Source organism: Haemaphysalis longicornis, unplaced genomic scaffold, assembly GCF_048455015.1.
Source record: "Haemaphysalis longicornis isolate Haplotype H1 unplaced genomic scaffold, Haemaphysalis longicornis Haplotype H1 scaffold_27, whole genome shotgun sequence".
In the NCBI taxonomy this organism is placed as follows: domain Eukaryota; kingdom Metazoa; phylum Arthropoda; class Arachnida; order Ixodida; family Ixodidae; genus Haemaphysalis; species Haemaphysalis longicornis.
Genome location: NW_027526325.1, coordinates 1,293,689 through 1,314,886, shown reverse-complemented (window position 1 = coordinate 1,314,886; position 21,198 = coordinate 1,293,689). Strand labels below are relative to the sequence as shown.

Below are 21,198 nucleotides of genomic sequence, written 5' to 3'. Positions count from 1 at the left end.
GCTACCAGTGAATAAGCTCTCCAAATGGGCAAATGAGAATGGCTTCAAGTTTAACCCTTCAAAAAGTGCCTGCGTACTGTTCTCGACAGAAGGCGCACTCCCTGCACCAGAAATCTACTTAAATTGGCAACTGCTTCCTGTTAAAACAGAACATAAGTTTTTCGGATTGACATTTGACTCGAGAATCTCGTTCACTCCCTACCTGAAGCATTTGAAACAGAAGTGTTTGAGGTCAATGAATGGGCTTAAGATACTAGCATACATAAATTCACCTTTCCTAACAGCGCACACACGAAGACTAAGGCAAAGAAGGGGACAGGACGAGCGCTGATGTTTTTCCTTTGTATTTTCATACGCAGCTGGTGTTTTGTTTTGTCCCGCCTAGATTATGGATGTGTAATTTACGGATGAGCATCTAACACTGCGCTGAAAATGCTTGATCCTATCCACAATCTGGGCATCAGGTTGGCCACATGGGCCTTCCGCACTAGTCCAGTACTGAGCCTCTATGCTGAATCAGATTGTTGGTCTTTGGAGCACCAGCGAACTTTTATTGGTATTACCTATGCCCTAAAGGTTGCGTCACTGCCAGAGCACAAATGTGACTCCTTGATAAGAGATAACTCAAGAATGCTGCTCCTTTCAAATCGACCTTCTTTAGCTCAACCGTTTCCACTGATGATCAATTCCATCTCTAGAAAACTATCCATCTCGTTTGATGACACCCTCAAAATGACCCCAAATGAACGCGTGGCACCCTCGGATACGAGCATCATATCATGTGACACGTCATTTAGACAAGTAGACAGGAAGGGCTGGCTTTTGAAAGTCAAACAGCAGTTTTTATACTTCCAAGACAAGTACAAGGCTGCTCAGTTTTTCACTGATGCATCGTAAACCAAATCGGCTGTGGCCTGCGCAGCTGCTGGACAGTATCTTTCAATATCAAAAACAATGCATAAAAACACAACCATATTTACAGCAGAAGCTCACGGAGTATATCTGGCTGTGGACCACATTATCACAAGCAAAACACATGTCTGGTATCTTCACAGACTCACTCAGCATTGTCACGGGCCTTTCAACAGGAAAGGGCACCAAGAATCCCACATTTACTACCCTTCTTAAAGCTATGTATAAAGCAACCCAGCTAAATTTAGAAATTATAGTGTGCTGGGTTCCTGGCCATTTTGGCATAGCTGGCAACGAGGAAGCCGACCAGACTGCCGCCAGACCAGCTGAAAGAACCAGCATTGACATCACGCAAGCACCTTACCTGGATAGGAAACCAGCACTAAAACACATACTCCTTCAGCTCTGGCAGAAAGAATGGGACGGAGAAGTAAACAACAAGCTTCCGTTGGTACAACCTATAATTGGCCGATCAGCTACCAGGGAAAAAAGCAGGGCCTTTTGGGGTCTGGCGATGCATACTACGAATACGACACACACATGGCACGCATTCCCACCTCCTGACTGGTGACCAGCCACTGAACTACGCCAGATGTGGCGGGGGTCTTTCAGTCCTCAATGTTTTGGTTGAGTGCTCGGCCATGGAACCGGAATGGAGACGCTATTTCCTGGAAATGTATAGTAAGGATATACCACAGCACATTGCGATGTTTTTATCAGATTGTCCTGTGGTAAGTTTCAGCAGAGTTTTAGAATACCTTGATGATATCGGTATTTTAAAGCAGGTTTGTTTTAGAAAGTAGCATTCGTGTCCACCTCATTACCTTGGTCGTCCGTAGTGTACTATTAACCATGGCCCTATAGGGACCGGGAAGCTGGACGGGTGGCTCCAGCACTCGGCGCTACCCTCGTTTGTGGAATGAGCCGGTGCATTGGACCACACAGCCTCCCGTTGTTCTTGCTGTGTTTGCTTCGGTGCTTTGAATATTTTGGTGGTGTTTTGAGTGTATACGTGCGGTGAAACGAAGTCTAAACAGATGTGTTGAGTTGTTAGGTGCAGTAACGGCTACGTAAACTTGTCGGCCACTTCTACAGTTGGGTATCGGCTACAATGACATGAGAGCTTTTTTCAGCGGTCTACGCTTGGCTCCACCCGTTCTGAGTACGAATAAAAATACTACTATTAGTATTCATTCCTTCTTAAATTTACTAACGGCTACGTAAGCTTTCTTGACGCTTCTGAGATTGGGAATGGGCTGCATTGACATAAGCGCTTCTTGCAGCGCTCTGCGCATGGCTCCGCGCGATCTGAGTAGAAATAAAACTATGATTATGAGTATCCATTTCCACCACCCTAAATTATATTAACTGGTTTCAATGAGTACGGTTTCCACGCCAGCCTTAACGTTGGGTACCTCGATACGTGTGCTTTGAAAGAGAAAGGCACTTGCGTACGAGATCGATTACCGTGTAGCCGTGGAAATGTCGGGGTAGTTTACGCTTTCTCCAACCGTGAGCTTTGTGCCTTGGGTTTTGGTGAGCGACACTGTGACAGCATGAGAGCCTGAGAGCCGAAGTGGAACTCCCACGTTTGTAGTGGTCATTTTATCAAGAGCCAAAGTTATTCAACCACCCAACAGCCCAAGATACAAACCATCCTTCCTGCTCTTCCCGTTTTACCAACTGCGTGGAATAACGGTCGGCACCGATAGTTAAAAATGTGACAGTCTTAACTTTAGCCTGTGTTTTTTAATGCCTAAGTATTCTTTAGAGAGTACCTAAAAAATCGCGTAATGCCTTGTGAAGACACCTTAAATGCGCGATTAGTTGCCTCAAATATGGGTGCATCAGCCTGAGTCCTCCAGTACAGACACATTTCTGACACGCTGGAAGCAGTTTGGATTTGGAGAGGGGTGCATGGAAGTTTAAAATTGAAGAGCAAAATCATCCAGCCCTCCGTCTAACGGTGTTTGAACGCGAAGCTTTCTTCGTGCGAAATAGAATGGCAAATGGTCAAAGTCAAAGACGCGGCGATCAACAGACCAAACTGCGTGCTGGTCTAATTCTAGTCAACGTTCAAATCCAGAAGGCAGCCAAGGGAACCCAAGCGAGAAAGCTTTGCTATACGCTCATCGTCGTTAGACAAAGGATTGCATGATTTTTCAAGCGTAGGTGGCAGCTTGTAAACTGACCGCAGCATTCAGTTGTGAAGCTGAGTGCAGGTTTTCGGCACTCCTGTCTCGCGTCCTTCAGCCACGCAGGAATTGGTCTTTGAAAATCATTAACCAACTAGCCAGCAACCATTGCAATTCTTGTAAAGCAATGCTTCTCCACGACAAGCAATACCGTTTTACTATTTATGGTGTAAACGATTCCCGATTACTGTAGTAAGATAATTTATGTGAAATTAAACACGTTTCAACCGTAGTTGATGAAGTTACGGGAACTTCGTGCGTCACAGTTTCTGTTTTGAGGTAAATCTTAGAAGGCACCCCCCAACTTTGCCTTTCGCTTGTGCACGACACCGTTTGATCATCAACTGCCAAAGGCCAGCGCCGCAGCATTACTGGATCGGTTGCACAGACCGGCTTTGTGGGAGCATTTAGCTGCAATACACTTCTCGATATGCCAAACTGCACGCACGCATGAAGAAATTACGCGAAGAAATGGACTTTCACTTCAGCTTGACATCCAGCTTGGCGCATTGAGCGTCGTCTGGTATTTGTAAAAACTTAGTATTGGCGTAAACCACACACATGGCATGCCTCGTAAAGGTCACCCTCACGCTCAAGATTTGCCGATTTGAAAAACGTCCTTGTGATTATGCACGCTTTGCAAGCCGCACTGCAGCAGAACGAAAGAAAGCAATGCACAACTACGCTGCGCTGACCGCCACCGGCATTCCACTGACGAGCGGTTCGCCACGGGCGGCGCTGTTCGCTGAAGCGACGGTGGTGCCATACAACGGCCGCCCGGTCCCTATACACCGTTAGCGCATTCCATGCCTCATCACGCTCCTCGCTCATCTTTTGGATCCAGCCCCTCACACCGAAGTAATTTTATGCACTATTCAAACCCATTCCATCAACACATTTTTATCTCATCATAGCAATGGCGCTCTTGGCCTTAGATGCCCTTGCGCCAAAAAAACCCACCAAAGAAGATCGTGCGACTTCTTCGCTTTAGGTGCAGTCGTGTGCAGGTTGATCTATAAATTTCACCTTGTTGACATCCCCCCTTGCGAAGTGCGTGGTAGCGGCTGGTTGCCGCGTTTGGACGGTGCCCACAGGGAAACCGCTGGATGCGGGCACCTCCCATGCACCTGTTTTAGCCGTTGGGTTGCACCGGCCTTCTCCTCAGTCAGGTGTCCCAGGTGTCTAACGAATGGCTTGCTTTGGATAACTTGATCTATTCAGAACAGTGTTAAGCGCACCAGAGGTCACTAAAGACGTAGAAGACCAAAACCGGCGCTACTCAGAACTGAATTTTAATGACAAGAAAGAGACATTAAAATAAAACAAGAAGAGTACGCTCAAACGACTATAGATGTCCATCACGCAACTACGAAGCACACCACGCCCCCGTCTTACACGCATGTGTCAACAACGTCCATCCCAGAAGACCAGCTCCTTCGGAGTCAAACATCATACGTTGATAGGCGTCATACGTTGTTTATTAAATTGATCTCCTAGCCTCAGTTTCACCCTCTCTTTTATAGGGTGCGCTGATTTCTCCCGTTTCGAGAATACCCAGTTTTGTCCAGCCCTAGCCTCACGTTGGAACGCTGTACGAGAAGCAGTCTATCTCGTCCGATCCTCTGTAGTGCATTCCTGCTGCTCCTCGCACCCATATCTCGATCAGAGAGTAACATCGAATTGTAGGTTCTGAATACTTCAACCCGGATATTTTAGCTGCATATCTCAACCAAATATTTCAAGCCTTGACACCGTAATGTCCTGTCAGCACCGTTCATTCGTTCCATTCTTCTCATCCCCCGTCTCGTAACGCAGTCTTTCAAAGGAATAAACATTAACCATCTTTCAATGCACCCTCTTGAGAGCTCGTATACGGGCGCAGTTACGCCACAGAAGGACGTATACATGGCTGCTTGTGAACCATCGCACTACTGGCGATGGTAACGGTCAAGGGTTTGTTGCTGTTGACCAACTTAGTTTTGTTGACTAAGGTTGCGCCTCAGTCGGATGCCGTGCCAACGTTTCGACAAGAAGACTTGACTTCGTCTTTCTTCGGAGAAGGAAAATTCTGTTGGAGAAACCTTAGCACCGCACCAGGGCGGCTAGCTTCTCCGATGATTTTTAACCCTTCTTTATCATTGTTCCCCAAGTTTCATCGCTCTCTCTGTATGTACATAAAAAACACGTAATCAAAGAAAGGAAAGCCAGCACCCTAGAAGGCCAAGGAAAACATGTGGGAATAGTTTTACGGTTTTTATGAATATATACTTATTGAAGTTACCCTGTTTTATTGTAGGTCAGGAAAGGCAAGAACGCAGAGTAAAACACGCGTCCCTTGAGAGACCAAAGCACGCCGTTTATATTTTGGATGCCTGACCAATTAGGTTATCTGGGCGCCTATGCTCTCTTTTACTCCCGGGGGTATTTACGTTTGGTACACGTGGATCGTACGCTTGGGGGCGGCAGACAGGGCCACTTCCAGCCCGGCGTGAAGGGCTTTTTTTAACCCATAAACGGTCGCCTGAACGCCAATAGCAGCCTTTCAAGAGCAGGCGACAAACAGAAGACAATCTCGCGCTACCTTCAGCGCCAATGCTGCTTGTAACGAGGCCCTCGCTGTGACTGCAGCTTAAAGGCCAGTTACACTCAAAATTTCAACTTCCTGGAAACAGTATTTCCGCATAGCCTGCCGAATATTACTGCAATATACAAAACATTACCGCTGAAATACGAGTATCCGCGGCGCGAACGACCATGCAAAAATTGTGGTTGATCCCTCTTTCATAGGAATCGGCAAAACACGAACGTGAAAGGGACCTTCGCAGGAGCAGCCGAATGGTAAAGGAACCTCCTTCACGTGCGAAGGGTGCGCGAGCCTGACCCCTCCAGACGAACTGTCGGCGACACGCAAGAAACAAAATACAGCGGAGGGTGGCTCAATTCACGCGCGTCCCCCGTACACGAAGGCGCAGGCATCGAGGCGCCAACTGCCGGCGCTCATTAGCGTCATGATGCGCTACTTCGCTTCGCCTCTCCTAGACGGCAGCATCATCTGAATGAGTCATAGAGAACGGCATGAGGCGCGTTCGTCGAGCTGTCCAGCTTCGGTCCATAGCGCGGTGGGAAGAGCGCCACGTACCTCCCGTTGTGAGGAGAGAGTCGTGGGCTCGAAACCGGGCGCCGCCGCGTCAGTGGCACTTTTTCTGGCGACGTCACTTCCGCGGCGGACATCACGTCACCGAGATCTTTGTGTACGCGGCCATGAAACACTTTCGTGTTGAAATCGGAGATTTCGAAAGCGAAACTGAGGAAAGCGCGGCCATTGCGATCAGGCTGAAGTGCCGGCGAGCGAGCGGCAGCACGTGGCTGGTAGGCCGGAGCAAGCCTGCGCGCAACTCCTCACCCTCGCCGCAGTCCTAAGAGAAGCCGCCCGGGGCCGTGGCCTCCGCGATTTGCTGCCGGCGGCGCGCCGTTGCTCCGGCCGTCCCAATCGCCCGGAGAGAGCGTAAGTTGAAAAGGGGGCGTGGCCGCGTGTTTCGCCGCACCACGGAGCGCGTAGCCTAAGGTCGCTTTCCCTGGCGCGGGCGGGCGCAGAGGACGAAAACTCGGCCTTCGCAGCCTGTGTGCGACGTTTAATAATAAAAAGTTACCGCACACCAATGCAGGAGAAAGGTAGAAGTAGTTGATGGTGCCATTAGGGTAGTTACTGGTGCCTTTGAATTTTCGACGTAGACTATGCCCGGGGTGATGCATTAGTGAATTCATTGCACAGCAGTATTCTTTTTTGTAGTCACGCATGGTTCCAAAACACAAAACGTTTTCCGCTTTTATTTCTGAAAATCTCGTACATGTTGTTCGGAACGCACGGAACGCATATTCCGTGCGTTCCGAGAAAGAACCAAATTATGGGAACTCAACCGACCCAAATTCAACCATTAGTAAACACGAAAATACCCCCTATGTCGTTTCCTTTTTTCTCCTTTAAACGTGCGGTCTTTGACAGATAAAGTAGATGACATAGCAACAGTACTGGAAACGTTTGGCATAACTTTGCGATACTATTAACAGAGACGTCGTATACTTCAGCATCTGAAGTGTATACTGTCCAAATGGCTATCGGTATTTCTTCCGCAATAGGCAGATTAAACGTGCTGGTGCCGTTTATTGGCATGCATGCTTGCATATACAAACGTACAGAGAGACTTTCAGTCTACCATACGCGTCTACCATACACGCGCACACACACGCACACGCACACGCACACACACACACACACGCACACGCACACGCACACGCACACGCGCGCACGCACGCACGCACACAACGGATACCCAGAGGGTTCGAAACAACTTAAAAGGCAAAAAAAGCATGTTTTCGCGCAGTGATATCGCGCGAAAGTGCTGTAAAGGCGAAAAAAGAATTCAGCACGCTGGCATTTACTCTGCCCGAGATGACAGAAGCCTGGGCTAGGGCATTCGCCTTTCAACCAAACGACCACTAAAGCTGCGTGCAAAGGCAATCGTGGGTGTTAAACAACGTACGTTAAACAACTTTGTACTTGTAGGATCGAGTCAAAACACATAGACCACATATTGAGAGTTTTCTAGCACGAAGACGCGACAACGAAGGCTGATTTACAACTCAAAGCGCAGGCAGCGTCGGCCAGACGAGCCTCGGTTCAACCTTAGGCTAACGGCGCTCCCTTTGTTTCCGCGCCGAATGGGACGGCCGGAGCAACGGCACGCCGCCGGCAGCAAATCGCGGAGGCCATGCCGGAGCTCGACTGGTTCTCTTGGCTGGCCGTAGGAAAGAGGGCAGGGCAGGCCGCGTTGTCATTTCCGCTTCATGGCTGCTTGCGCGATCCGCCGGCAGGTGCAGTGTCGCCTGGGACGGAGCTATTTATTTTATTTTATTTTGTTTTTTTAGGCATACTGTTGGCCAGGAGGCCGTTACAGGGGTGGGGTTGCAGTACAAGTCGAAGAACAACAAGGAAATACATTAACCACAGCGTACACAAACTACACATCCGTATTGTCACTTGAAAATATGTATGAATTTAACACCGCAGAAGTATAACGCAGCACACCTAACAGTAATATCTATAAGCAAACGAATACAACCAGTTTGATAGAATTTTTTTTTCACATTGCACTTCTTGCCTAGGACATCACTCGCTTCAGTTTGTCCTCAAACTGTGTAACAGAGTCACTCTGGATAACGGTTGTTGGTAGTGCGTTCCATTCTTTTATTGTTCAGGGGAAAATGAATTAGCGTATGCATTAATGTGCAGTTGAGAGATCCGGAAATTATGTTCATGTGTACGCATTAGGGTTCTGTCTCGTAGTGGTACTAAGTATTGAGAGGTGTCTATTTTAAAATGATTTTTCCAGAGCAAAAAAAGAAACCTTAGTCTAGCTAGGCGGCGTCGTTCGGCTAGGGAGGATAAATTAAGTAATTGCAACATTTCAGTAACGCAATCGGTCCGAGAGTAACGAGACAAAATAAATCGGGCTGCTCTTCGTTGGACGCTTCCAAGCATATTGATCAACCCGGTTTTACAAGGATCCCATACGACACTAGCATATTCTAATCCCATTGTTTGGCGCTCTTTGCCTTTAGTAGGCCTTGTGCCAGTAAACTCCAAACATCATCATCATCATTCTAATGCCGGTCTGACCAATTATAGATAGGCAGTTAATTTGGAGTCCTTCGAGGCTGGCTTAAGCTTCCCACGCAAAAATCGTAGTTTAAGTTCTGCAGGCGAACAAATCTTTTTTACATGTTCCTTCGAACTAATATCACAAGAAATAGTTACTCCTAAGTATTTAAGGCTATTCACTGCGGCAAGTGTACAGGATCCCAGGGTGTAGGTACAGGCAATAACATGCTTTTAGTTTATTTGTTACTCGAAAAACAACAGTTTTTACTTTATTGATTTTCATTTTTGAAGTTTCACACCAGCGCTCTACAACCTTGAGGGCGTCATTAAGGATTTTTGAATCGTTTTCATTGTTAATTTCTTTGTAAAGCAGGCAATCGTCCGCAAAGAGCTGTATTTTAATGTCTTTGTTGATATCTTGGGCAATATTATTTATATAAACAAGAAATAGGACTGGTCCCAGCACTAACCCCTGCGGAACACCCGATATGACGTCTAGTAATTCTGATTTGGAACCATCAATTTCTGCGTACTGAGTTCTGCCTGTTAGGTATGCGGGAATCCATTGTGTGATATTGTGGTTTACACCAAATTGTACCAACTTCTCAATTAGGTCTGAATGAGGTAATCTATCGAAAGCTTTGGACATGTCAAGACAAATACAATCGATTTGCCGTTTGTCGTTCAAAGCCTTGCAACAGTCATCAATTGTTTCTGCCAGTTGCGTCAGGGTCGACAGATTTTACCAATCCGTGTTGATTGGAGTACAGCAGTTTTTTGCCTTCTAAGTGGGTGTATATGGCCTTCGAGATGACATGCTCGAGAAGTTACACTTTGAACGCTTGAACGCTTATAACTAAATAACAATGAATTTCACGGAGCTACCAGCCATCACCTAGTTGTTTTGGCGGTACGTACTGTGTGTTCAAAGTAAATTTGGCAAAGTTTGAATTTGAGTGCTGTTGTCCTTTAAAAGGGTTCGGAACGAGGGACCGTTGGAGGCATGCAGAAAAGAAAGACAACTGTTTCGAATGCCAACAAAAGCACGGAGAATGGTCTGACCACATTTTACCAAAGAAGCTGTCTATGACTACGATACGGGATTTTATGGTGTGCCCTAGGGAAACCTTTCCCCTAATAATAAAAGGGAAAGAGGCAGCAACCAAGGAAAATGGCTATCGCCAATTTCGGCCTGTTGCGGCCCGATGGCAAGTGGCTGCTGTCTTTTGTGCTCAAACAGTTTTGCCTACAGTGTTACAGTGACCCCGGAGAGCCCAGGACGACGCGTCAACGGCTGTGTATGGATTTCACAATGGCAGCCAACAACCTAACAAGCGTCTTTCCGGATCCATGGGCGGTGTATCGCAGCGATTCAGCGCCTAAGGGTCCAACGAGACAAAAGATACAACGAGACGAAAGCTGCAACAGTGGATAAACCGTCTCAGTGGACCCTTAATCTCGTTGGACATTCAGGCTCGATTGGACCTTCCGTCTCGGTGCATCTTTCGTCTCGCTGATCACGTGATGGATTGGAGCTTCCGACTCGGTGGATCTGCCGTCTCGCTGGACATTCAGGCCACAAGCGTATCGCAGTGGCCACAAAGCTGCCGTCACTTGCATGGCAAAATAGAGGAGAAAAGATAAAACTTCAAACACAGAACCAATTTCGCCTCTTTCGGTATTTGCACAAAGGATACAGAATAAAGAATAAAATCACATAATTGCATAAAATTGGTTTCGGTACATATTGCGTAATTATTAAGTAGGGAGTTAAAATCCTAACAACCACCATAGCAGCTTAGCTGCTCAAGCACCTTAACAGAGTGAAATGGCGGGTGTTTTTTTGTAGAATAATTCGTGAATTCGGCCTTTCTATCTTATTTTAGGAAATGAAGGACAGTGGAGAAAAATAACGCAGGATGTTTAGAAAGAATGTGAAGGCGAAAGCCTAGTTTGACCTTCTGTTAACCTGCCGTCAAGCTTTGCTGTCGAGCCACCCATCACTTTACCGGCCCCTGTATAGCACGGCAAGATGGTTCCGCTCGCTGGCCGTCGCCAGGAGCCACCCATTTTCTCTCGTCTGCAGGGTGTTCTAAAAGTGCGGTATGCCAGAACGATGGCCCTACCCTAGAACCTTACACCATCGACGGTTCACCTCACATGGCGGCACCGTATTGCACTTGTATTCCCCTCGGGTTCGGCTGAGTCCCTTTCCCCTCCTCCCGCACTGGTGCCTCTCTTTTCGGGGCCATGGTCCGCCGCTCCAGCATTGCGCTTGGACTTTGTTCCATTCTGTGTACCTTACAGCGATTTTTTTGCACCTGGCGCATCCTGTGAAACACGGAGATGTAAGGCCCTCGCCCTAAAAACACGTGTCCAGGCTGGAGACCGAATCGACGGGGTCTGTTCGGTCCCCATTCTGGACGCGCCTTTTCTGTTTCCGGTGCATTAAAATTGCCCTTGCGGAGAAGAACACGTAGTGGTAATAACAGAAATATATTCTATCAGACGATGCAAAGGATTAGTCACGCCAATTGTGTTTGCATTCCAGTTAATACGTGCATGTCATGGCCACAGCAGCCTTCGAGCGGATCTCATCTTTTTATGCCGGAAAATTAAAAATTATGTATAAAGTGTGGGGAAAGGCGCAAGAACCCTTGGCGTTTACGTGCAGAGCATGAAATCTCTCCTGAATTTTTGTAAACTAGAGCACGATAGTTGGCAATTCCCTGAAAAGGCTAGTCGTCACATCAAGCTTTGAGTGGCATGACACTTTCATTTCGTTTCATTTATTTTACTCTCAGGACAGTTTAGGCGTCATAGTGAGGAGTTGGGGTAAGGGAATGAGTACACAACAAACAATGAAGGGGTCAGTGCAAAAGATTCGCGAGTACAGACTTGAATTTCTCTAGTTCACGTGTAGAAACTATGGCGGCAGGAGTGCTGTTCCAGTCTGCACTGGTTTTCTTGAGAAATGAACCAAAATGACGGTTGGTGTGGCTACTTGGCACACCTACTCTTAAATGGTGGTCAAGGGGAGAAGAAATGTATGCTGGGGGGCTGAAAAGACATTCATTTAGAATTTGATTGTTGTAAAAATGTTTGTGAAAAAGGCACAATCGTGAAATGCGGCGTTTTATAAATGGAAGATTTAATGTTTTATTCATCAGTGATGTGCCAGCTGTTCCGGTGTAAGTGGATAAAATGAAACGTGCAGAGCGAATACTTAGAGCTCCGAATTTTTTTGAGGCATACTCCAATTTGGGCCGAACTATGCTTAATAGAGGAGCAGTTGAACTAGGTGCGCGTGAAAACTTCGGTCGAAGAAAACAAAGCATGCGATATGCGTCATTAGTGACCTATTCAATGTGCGTTGGCCATGAAAGGTTATGTGGACGTATTTATAACTTAACGGAAGCTAACGGTACAGCGTTAGAAAAGTACGCCGCGCCTGTTGTGCCAGTGTTTCATGTTATTCTCATTGACTTACACTGACCAATGTTTGGTTTCATTAACCAAGTGTCACACCAATTAGATATGTTATTAAGATCATGAAGAAGAGCAGAGATATCGGAAGGGTTTCGGATTTCTCAGTAGAGTACACAATCGTCGGAGAAAACTCTCATATGTGAGGTGATATAGTTCGGGAGGTCATTCATATATACCATAAAAAGATGTGCAAGTGCTGAACCCTGCGGAACCCCTGACTTGACTGGATAAGGATACGAATCGTGACCGTTAGCTGTTGCGCGCGGTTATGCAAGAAGTGTTCCATCTTTTTGAGGATACTGGTTTCAAAATAAAGTTTGCTTAGCTTCAGAAGAAGTAAACGGTGAGGAACAGTGTCAAATGTTTAGGCAAAGTCAATAAACAATACAGTAACGAGATGAATTATCTAGAGCACAAAACAAGTCATTAGAGAACGCGAGCAGTTGAGTTTCACAAGAGTATGGTTTACGAAAACGATGTTGTTAATGGGAAAAAGAGAGTTACTTTCTAAGAAATCTATCAGATTTGCATAAATAATGTGTTCTAGAATTATTCATGGGATTCAGGCTAAGGAAAGTGGCCTGTCGTTCCGAGGACAATGGGTATCACCGGCCTTGTGGACTGGAACAACTTTCCCAACCTTCAAATCAATCTGCACCGCGACACACAGCAATGACTGCAAAAAAATATACGACAAGATTAAGAAGAGTACACTTGCGTGCTTTCTAAATCTTTGTAGGTAATACCATCTACGCTTGCTGAAGGAGGAAATTTTAGTTTTAGCCTCATTTATCAATTTAGTGATGCCCTCACAGTCGGCGATAATAGAATCCTTATGTAATGTCCCTCCGGGGACCTTTAAGGTAATAAAATGAAATGAAATGAAATGAAATCCATTCGGTGGTAGGGGAAACTACGGGAATCCGGAAGGACAGATGTATTATTGAAAGATAACCAGAAAGCTTCATTTAGATATTTGCAACGGCTTCACGTGGTAATAAATAATCTGCATAAGTTTTTAAACGAAAATCGCTTGCAATGCCTTTCGTGAAGACACGCCAAAATTTAGTTGGATTGGTTGATAACCGAGAGGGAAGTGTCCTATGAGAAAAAATTGGCCGCGTATCTGCTCCTTTCGTTGCAAATATCAACAAAAGACGATAGTCTTTGTCGACTTTTGCCAAGTAAATGCCTCCCTTCGTTTTCCGCTAACCTCTCGTGTTCCTCTTGCGTAGCGCTCCTCCCAAGGTCAAGACGCTAAAGGTTTGCTAAAATCATTTTAAATTTACCGCGTTCCACTGCTCCACGCTGGGTGTCTCGATGCTAACGCTGCCGTACGGCGGAGACGCGGGTAAATCGAGGCGCCCTATTTCAACGTTGATAGAACCACGTTGCTTTACTCCACGTGCGTTGCAACCAGAACGTGGAACCTATCTAGTGGAACCTTTCGTAACTGTTGCCGGTTGATTTCTTAAAATGGCGCCAGAAGGTATAGTGGCGCGAGCGACAGCACGCGACGTCGGAGTGAATTTTTTGTCTCTGCAGTTGATGAAGTATTTATTTCCGCAAAAAAACAGCATGTGTGACTTTTATAAAGGAACACTGTAAATATCACTTTCCTACTAGTTGTCTTCTTATATTTGCGTAATGTATTTGTCTTCTTCAACAATGTTGACAAGTGTGAACATTATAGCGGACTTAGGCGGGTGCATTTTGCTGTGACTATACTAGACTGTTGCGCAGGCCTTGTTTTACTTTGGCCGGGTGGCTGAATAGAGTCACAGACAGACAGACAGACAGACAGACAGACAGACAGACAGACAGAAATGTCTGAGTTTAAGTAGCCCAAGAAAGACCATCGTCTTTAAAAGCTTGCTTTGCTATCAGGAAAGCACCCTTGTATTCTGAAGAGACTGACTGGTAAGCGGTCCATCTCTCTGAGGAGTTGAAACGTTTGCATTTATGGAAGATGCGTTTATTTTTTTATTTAGCAAACGTTGCGAGAAAATATTAAACCTAGGTGATCTCCGAAACGGGGGGATATATTTTTCCATAAGTGTCCCCTTTTTTTTTTTTTTTTTTTTTTGAAGAGTGTCCAGTTGTCATCAATTGACTCTACCAAAAGTCGAAGAAAACTTCATCTGAAAAAGAAACGAGTTCATCATTGATGGTCTTAAAATTCACTTTCGTGTAGTTTCGAATTAGTTTGTGCTGTCTAGCATGGCGGAGTCATCGGGACGACATTGTAAAATGAACAGCAGAGTGGTCGCTTGGACGGGGAAGAACAGTCATTGATGAGACAGTTTCAGGTCGTGTTGTTAATACTAGGTCAAGAAAGTTGGTGGTAGAACAAGTTGCGTGAGTAGGTTCTATAACGAGTTCTGACAAGTTTAAAGTTGAGCACATATCAAGAAACGATAGGCATTCGGCGGACCCATTTGTGACGATTGGGCCAGAGTCTTTCCACATTTTTCCGGGAAAATATATATAGCCTAGAAGAAACACTGCGGCTTTTGGGTACCTAACAATGACGTTCTTTAAGCTGTCATGTAAATCGTCTCAAAAGGAGTCCCCCGTTTTAGGTGGCCGATAACAAACACAGAATATTATGTCGCTATGGTTAATCTGTATTCGAGGGCAAAAGAACTCATGTGAGGAAATGGCAACAACGTATGCTTATATCTTTCTAGATATAGCTATCAGCACGCCACCCCTTATGCGTGTTCCACGGTCGCATAGATAAATGCAGTAGTCGTTCTTGCAGAAAAAGAGCTCACAATTCTTGACTTTAGCAGACAACGAAGTTCCTGTCAGAACGTCGATCATACGTAGTTCATGGCTGAGAATTCGTCCCGCTTATTTAAAATGCCACTCTTATTCGTAAAGAGACACAACTTCGCTTGTTTTGTGACTGAACGGCCGCGCATGGTAGCATTCGGTGGTTGAGGCGGAAGGGGGCTCGCGCGCCAGTACCAGAGGCAGGCGCTCTAAGCATGTCAACTTCACACACGCTGTCAGTTTGACAGCAATACACTCAGCATTTTTTGTTCAAAATAAGTTTCTTGTAGCGTAAGCTATAGAATTGCCCGGACGCTTTTCCGAAGTCCAAAAGATTTTTCCCCTTTAGCCGTCTTGCCTTAGAAAAGTCTTCTTGCCCATTAGTGTTCGTATTTTTAAGTTTGGTTTCCATGAGAGTACCCTATCTCAGTTTTTAAAAGAAAAGAATTTGATAACAATCGGGCCGCACCTGTTAGCAACAAAGCTGCCCAACCGATGTGCCCGAGCAAATGCTTCCTTTGGTAACTATAAGGAAGAGTGCTCTGACAAAATGCGCCGCATTTTCTCTTTAGACTGCGCCCATGTTTCCTCTAGGTTATCATGAATTCCACTAAAAATTAGGTTATCTCTACCATACCGGTCTTCAGAGTCGTCTAGTCGGTATTGTAAAGACGAACTTTCACTTTTTACTGCCTCAGCTATATGCGCTCCATCGTTGGAGTTCTGTTAGCTTCAAGCATGGCGACGTTTTCTTCAACCGCTGCCAAACGCAGGTTGGCATCTAACACGCTTTGTTTCAATACTTTTTGACTGGATTTGACTTCATTCAGTGGCGCCATTGCTTCGGTGCGCCCAGTTTCAATTTTGTCTTCGAGAGATGTTACTGCAGCTAACACTTCTTTCATAGGTCCGGGGTTTAACTCAACGTCACCAGGCGTCAACAGCAATATTAGGAAAGTACATAATCGGCAACAAACAGTGACATATTACGTAGGCACGGGACGAGCAGCAAGCACCTGTTACTGTTCTTTTTACAATGAAGTGTGTAAGCAGGACTAACCTGTGCGTAGAACAGGTTAAGTTTTAGGATCATCCTGCGACATTGCAGCTCCCCCACGCCCACCGGTGACAAGAAGCAGGATCCGCCTATTCATAGCCGCTACGCAGCATGCTGGCGGTGGCGTTGCGGTTGTCTTGTGGTGCTGGAAATCAGTCGAAGTTCCCAGACGCACCACCGAAGACACCGTGAGCGCACGGTCGCGGCCCGTTGGCAGAATGACGGGCGCCGGAGCACTGGCTGTGGGCGAGGAGGCCAGTGGTAACTCCGCGTAGGCTGCAGGCGGGACCAACGGAGCAGCAAGAAACTGCGCGTAGAGCATGAAAGGTTTTAGCACCGTCTGCGCCACTGTCGCTCTCCCATTCCCACCGGGTTGATAACAAGCTATGTAATAAGCATCAGTATCGCCGCCTAATCTTATTACTCATAGTGCCAATATGTTACTGTACTTATCTGTTTTTTAGTCTGGTGAATGTGATCTTTATTTTAATATTTGATAGAATCAATAATCAATGAGTCGAGCTATTAAAAGAGCAGGTCTTCCGAACGTTTCAAATACCGAGCTGCGCTGTTCGGCCCCTGCAGGAATGGCAAGGGTCGTGCTGGCGTCTACTGCGCGGCCAACGTTGCCATCGAGCAAGTGGTGGAGCATGGCGAGGTGGACGTCTTCCAAGCCGTCAAAACGGTGCGTCGGCACAGGCCACAACTCGTCGAGAACATGGTGGGTGCACGCGCTATAGCGATGTCCATACCCGCTCCGCTCACCGGTCTCTCCCTCGAATTTCCGGCACAGAGCAACAGAGGCCCGACCGGCACGCGTTGCCTAAGTAACTAAGACGCTTTATACGTTCCGGTTGTCCTACTTTCAGCAGAAAATCATGAAGCATTTCCCTCTGTAAGGATGCGCCACCAGCGGAGCTATTAAACGGCCGTGTTTGTTCGCTTGCACAGAAACCGCGATGGTCGGTGGGTGGAGCACGCCAACCGCGCAGAATTCTGATTTTACGGACGCTGCGACGTGTTCTAGCCCCTCGCGCCAAAAGACGTGTGATCGAGAGGGGAGAAACGCAAGCTCGACATACAGTAAACAGGCTGGTCCAGGAGTGAATAAAGGTCCGCGAAACAATGTAGCAGTTAGTCATTGTTGAGTACCACGGCCAGGCTTTCGCCTTGAGAACACGCAGGCACGCCTAATTGGCCCCAGCAATTTTTGAGCACACGACAGGCAATTTATGTGAATGGAATGAGCAAATGGTATTTTTCTTGAGCGTTGACTGCAGTCATCCCTAAGAAAGACACATACGTACGGTCACAGGCTTTTGTTTTTAATTTACTGACGTTCAAAATGGTACTTATTACCATGTGCTAACTAACACAGTAAGAATGCACATCAAAGGGGTGACATGTTTTGATATTTAAAATAGCACGTAATAACTAATCTATTCAGTGTGAATATCGCAGTGGTGAGACGCATAAGCTTGTGCTCCAAATAATTTTGCGAATGGTGTTCGACTTTGACGGCGATTGCGTGCTAATGTAGACACCGCGACGATAGTTTGTTAACGGCGCCTTCCGCTTCAAAGCCACGTGGAGTCTCAGGAGCTCTCGCACCCTTCTACCTTTAGGTGCACCTGAATGAATAGGCAAGTGTAAAATGCGCACAACCAAAGCTTCACAAGCTGCGCGCGTAAATTCAGTTGAGTGAAGCCCTTGTTTTGTGCTACCCGTCCGTCGCCGTCTGTTCTTTTGCTAGGCTGGTCGGTGGCCTACGTCGAGCATATCAGCCCACTTGCCCAGCTGGCCATTAAGCTGCTACGTTGCAGGGCTGTGTGTTTCAGACCTCCACAATGTCTCAATTCCTATCGGGAATGAAATGGGAAAATTTTTTAAAATCTTCGATGTGGCATACAACAAGGGGGAGGGCAAGAAACAAGAGAAGGGAGGAACGTTGTAATATTGAGGCCTTGGACGCCTCATGACCATCACGCCAAAGTTACCATCACCCATGAACGCAAATTCCATCGAATTGGCGCTGGCGCTAGGAGAAAATCTATAAGCAAAGGCAAACTTGTGTTCGCGTCAGGATAGAACCGTAGTCATCAGCGCAGATACAAGTGCATTACCACTGCGCTAACACGACACCCTGCAAGGAGGGGCACAAGAATCAGCCTCCATAGTACCCCGCGGCACGCCAACGTGGCGGCACGGGTATACAGGTGCTTCCTGAAAGCAAAGATACAAATGCCAAGACTACACTCTTAATCTGGGTTCACATAAGATCCAATTCGTAACTTGAACTTTTGTGCAAAAAAGTTCCAGTTATATATTTGGAACTGTGTTACACATACCCTTTGCAAGTTAGCGGAACAGTGCACGTATTTTTGCAAATAAATTATCTGGATAGACCTTCCAAATAAAAGCTTAGGGATCAGTGTTCCACATAAAATGGTAGTTTAATTTACTGAAACACTCATCCACTTAAAATTAATACAGATTTATCCCGTGCTTCGTTCCAGGTACCTTCAGACCAGCTGTTTATGTAAAACGGTGTTCCTATAGGCACCGGACACTGAAGTTTGCGCGCGACTGCTGCGCCACCTCTCGCCGCTGCTTAGCAACTCTGAGTCGGTGGATGCCGCGACCTGCCGTTCAGCGCACGTAAAAACACCCGCGCTGCGTGCGGTTCGACGTTGTGTGGCGGAATTCTTTTAAGAAATATAGTTATAATTGCAAGTTTCAGGGTCCAAAAGGATCAAAATGCTGCAGGAAAGAATTAGTGGTAGCGGCGCTACTGCTGCGTGAAGGACTGCCACAATCGGGAAAGGCAGCCTGCCATCGTTCTGTACGGGTTTCTCGGGCATCCGTGGAGAATAAGCGTCACAAGAAATGCATTTTAGAGTAAGAAAGATGTGATATTTTTTGTCAGTGGAAGAAGTAAAATTATAAGTACGATGACTGTTCGTGTCTGCGAAGCGCAGACACGAAGGGCCGTAAAACTAAAATGTTTGCTTTCAGTGTTCCATACACATCGCGCGCTGCGATGAATGGCATGCCGTCGTAGTATTTGCATACCACAAGCTATTACGGATTCTGCCACTATTATTTTATCAGCAGTAACCTTTTTTAGCGACATTCACGGCGCCAAATGGATGCCAAAAGGCGGCACAAGGATATGTTCACAGCACATCGCTTCTGATACCAAAAGTAATGTCAAGATGGTCAGTACGCATCCCGCTTACTGCCCTACTTTGTTTCCCGAAGTGTGCATAGTTCGGCGACGCATCCCAAGCGAGAGCATGGCAAGCTATCAAAGGCAAGGTTGTATTCACTCGCGCTGACTTCTTTAATGCGTGTTGCGTACTCTGAAAGTTGAGGTTACTATTGTTTAAGCAGAGGATGGGCAGGAGGAGGAAATACTTTTTTGGAGAATTTTGAACGGCCTGAACAAACTGTATCACAATTAGTCGCTAAGACGAGACGAGCTAAGACTCACAAGATAGAAGCCGAAACTAAACGTAATCTTCGTAAAGACAACCGCCGCTCCACGGCAGATTTTCAACTGCGTGAAACTGCGTTTACTTTGTGATCAGCTAAGAATGTTTGGAATCCGTTGTTAATTAGTGACAACACCAACCGTGCTGAAGAAGGACAACCGAAAAAGTGACTGTAGTGTGGTTGCGTGAACCGAGGAAACAACACAAACGCGCTTGTGTCGTGGAGCGCCGTTTACACGTTGGGGTTACTTTATTAGGCTGTGATACAAGAAAAAATTAACACTGGCCTGAATTGGCGCTGTAAATAAGCTTCCCTTAATGGGACTTCGCAACGATGTCTGTCCATCAATTTCTTCCACGGCGTACACGCGCGCGGGAACGCACAATCTCTCTAACATCTCGCGCACGCGAAGCCGACAGAAGTAGTTCCGCCCCGTAATTGTCCGGAAATCGCCCAGAAGCACTTGAGACATGGGGAAACTATTTGCCAGAACAGTTTTCAAGCACGACACACCTTTCAAAAACAGTCGCAGAATCGCAAAAACAAACAACCGGGAGGTGCCGAATATATGAACGCGTGCCCGCCGTCTGGCTCACCGACCCAGAGTTTGCTCAAGCTTCCGCGGGGCGGCGCTAAGTGTACTTATTCGTCGCGCCCTCTGAGCTGTGACCGGTCCCTATAGACGTTTGGAAACTGTCTATGGGACTCCACTTTTCCAATATTTCTGCTTTCCTGACCGCATAAACCTAGGTCACATGCCAGGCTGGTGGATTCATTGGTATCAGAATGAAACCGCAAGCGCCATTTTAACACAGCGCCGGCACAAAGCCGCAGTGATACCGAAAATCGGTAAGCAGCAAACCGCCGTAGCAGTGTGGTCCCTGACAGTTCCCAACAGCTGCCTATCGCAGCACAGTTCTATATAAACTTTCGTCTGAGGCACCTATACAGCGGCACACAGAGTCTTTGGCTTCACCCGCAGAATCGTGTTCTGGGTTTTGGCTGCATGTAGAAGAAACAAGATACTTGCATTAAAATACATACGAAACCAACCAGTAAAACTCACACACTGCTTTTCAATATACGTACGATACAAATTTATTGGGTGGTAGTACGCGTACATTTCAGATATGGATGGCTGCCTGATTTAAATTGCGCAGAAAATGACCAACGTAGGAGTAAATACCACAACGATAACACTAGCCTCTAAATGGCATTTTCCCATACAAATATTCGCTCAAAAACTTGGGTAATAAAGACGGTTTTAGGGGCAACTGCGTCATAACCACATATACTTTTGCATCTACCGCGGCACTGACGTAGACATTATACAGCAGTTAGCATAAAATATGCTGCCTTATCTGATAAAATGAGGTAGCTCAAAGGCAGAAGTAGACATTGCGCTTGTCATACAAGTTTATGCATACCTGTTCGGGAAAAATTCAGTTCGCTATTAAATTGTCGGGAAAAGCCAAAAAACGAGCCATTCACAGTTGTATTATCAGAAGACCTACAACAAGGTTGCGCAAGGGTTTAGGCAACGAACGCTCGAGCCAATATTAACGATAAAAAATTACCACACGAGAACTCACCAAAAGCATGTGGCAATAAGC

General features: G+C 46.4%; 1 protein-coding gene across 6 annotated transcripts in view; it reads left to right on the top strand.

Annotated features, from left to right (window-relative positions):
* The window catches only part of Ptp36e (protein tyrosine phosphatase 36E), a 540,343-nt gene that overhangs the window by 499,945 nt on the left and 19,200 nt on the right, over positions 1-21,198 (top strand). For all 6 annotated transcript variants that reach the window (XM_077701525.1, XM_077701527.1, XM_077701526.1 and 3 more), the window contains one exon: positions 16,676-16,811. In XM_077701525.1, the coding sequence (XP_077557651.1) occupies positions 16,676-16,811 (136 nt within the window). The remainder of the gene's footprint in view (positions 1-16,675; positions 16,812-21,198) is intronic.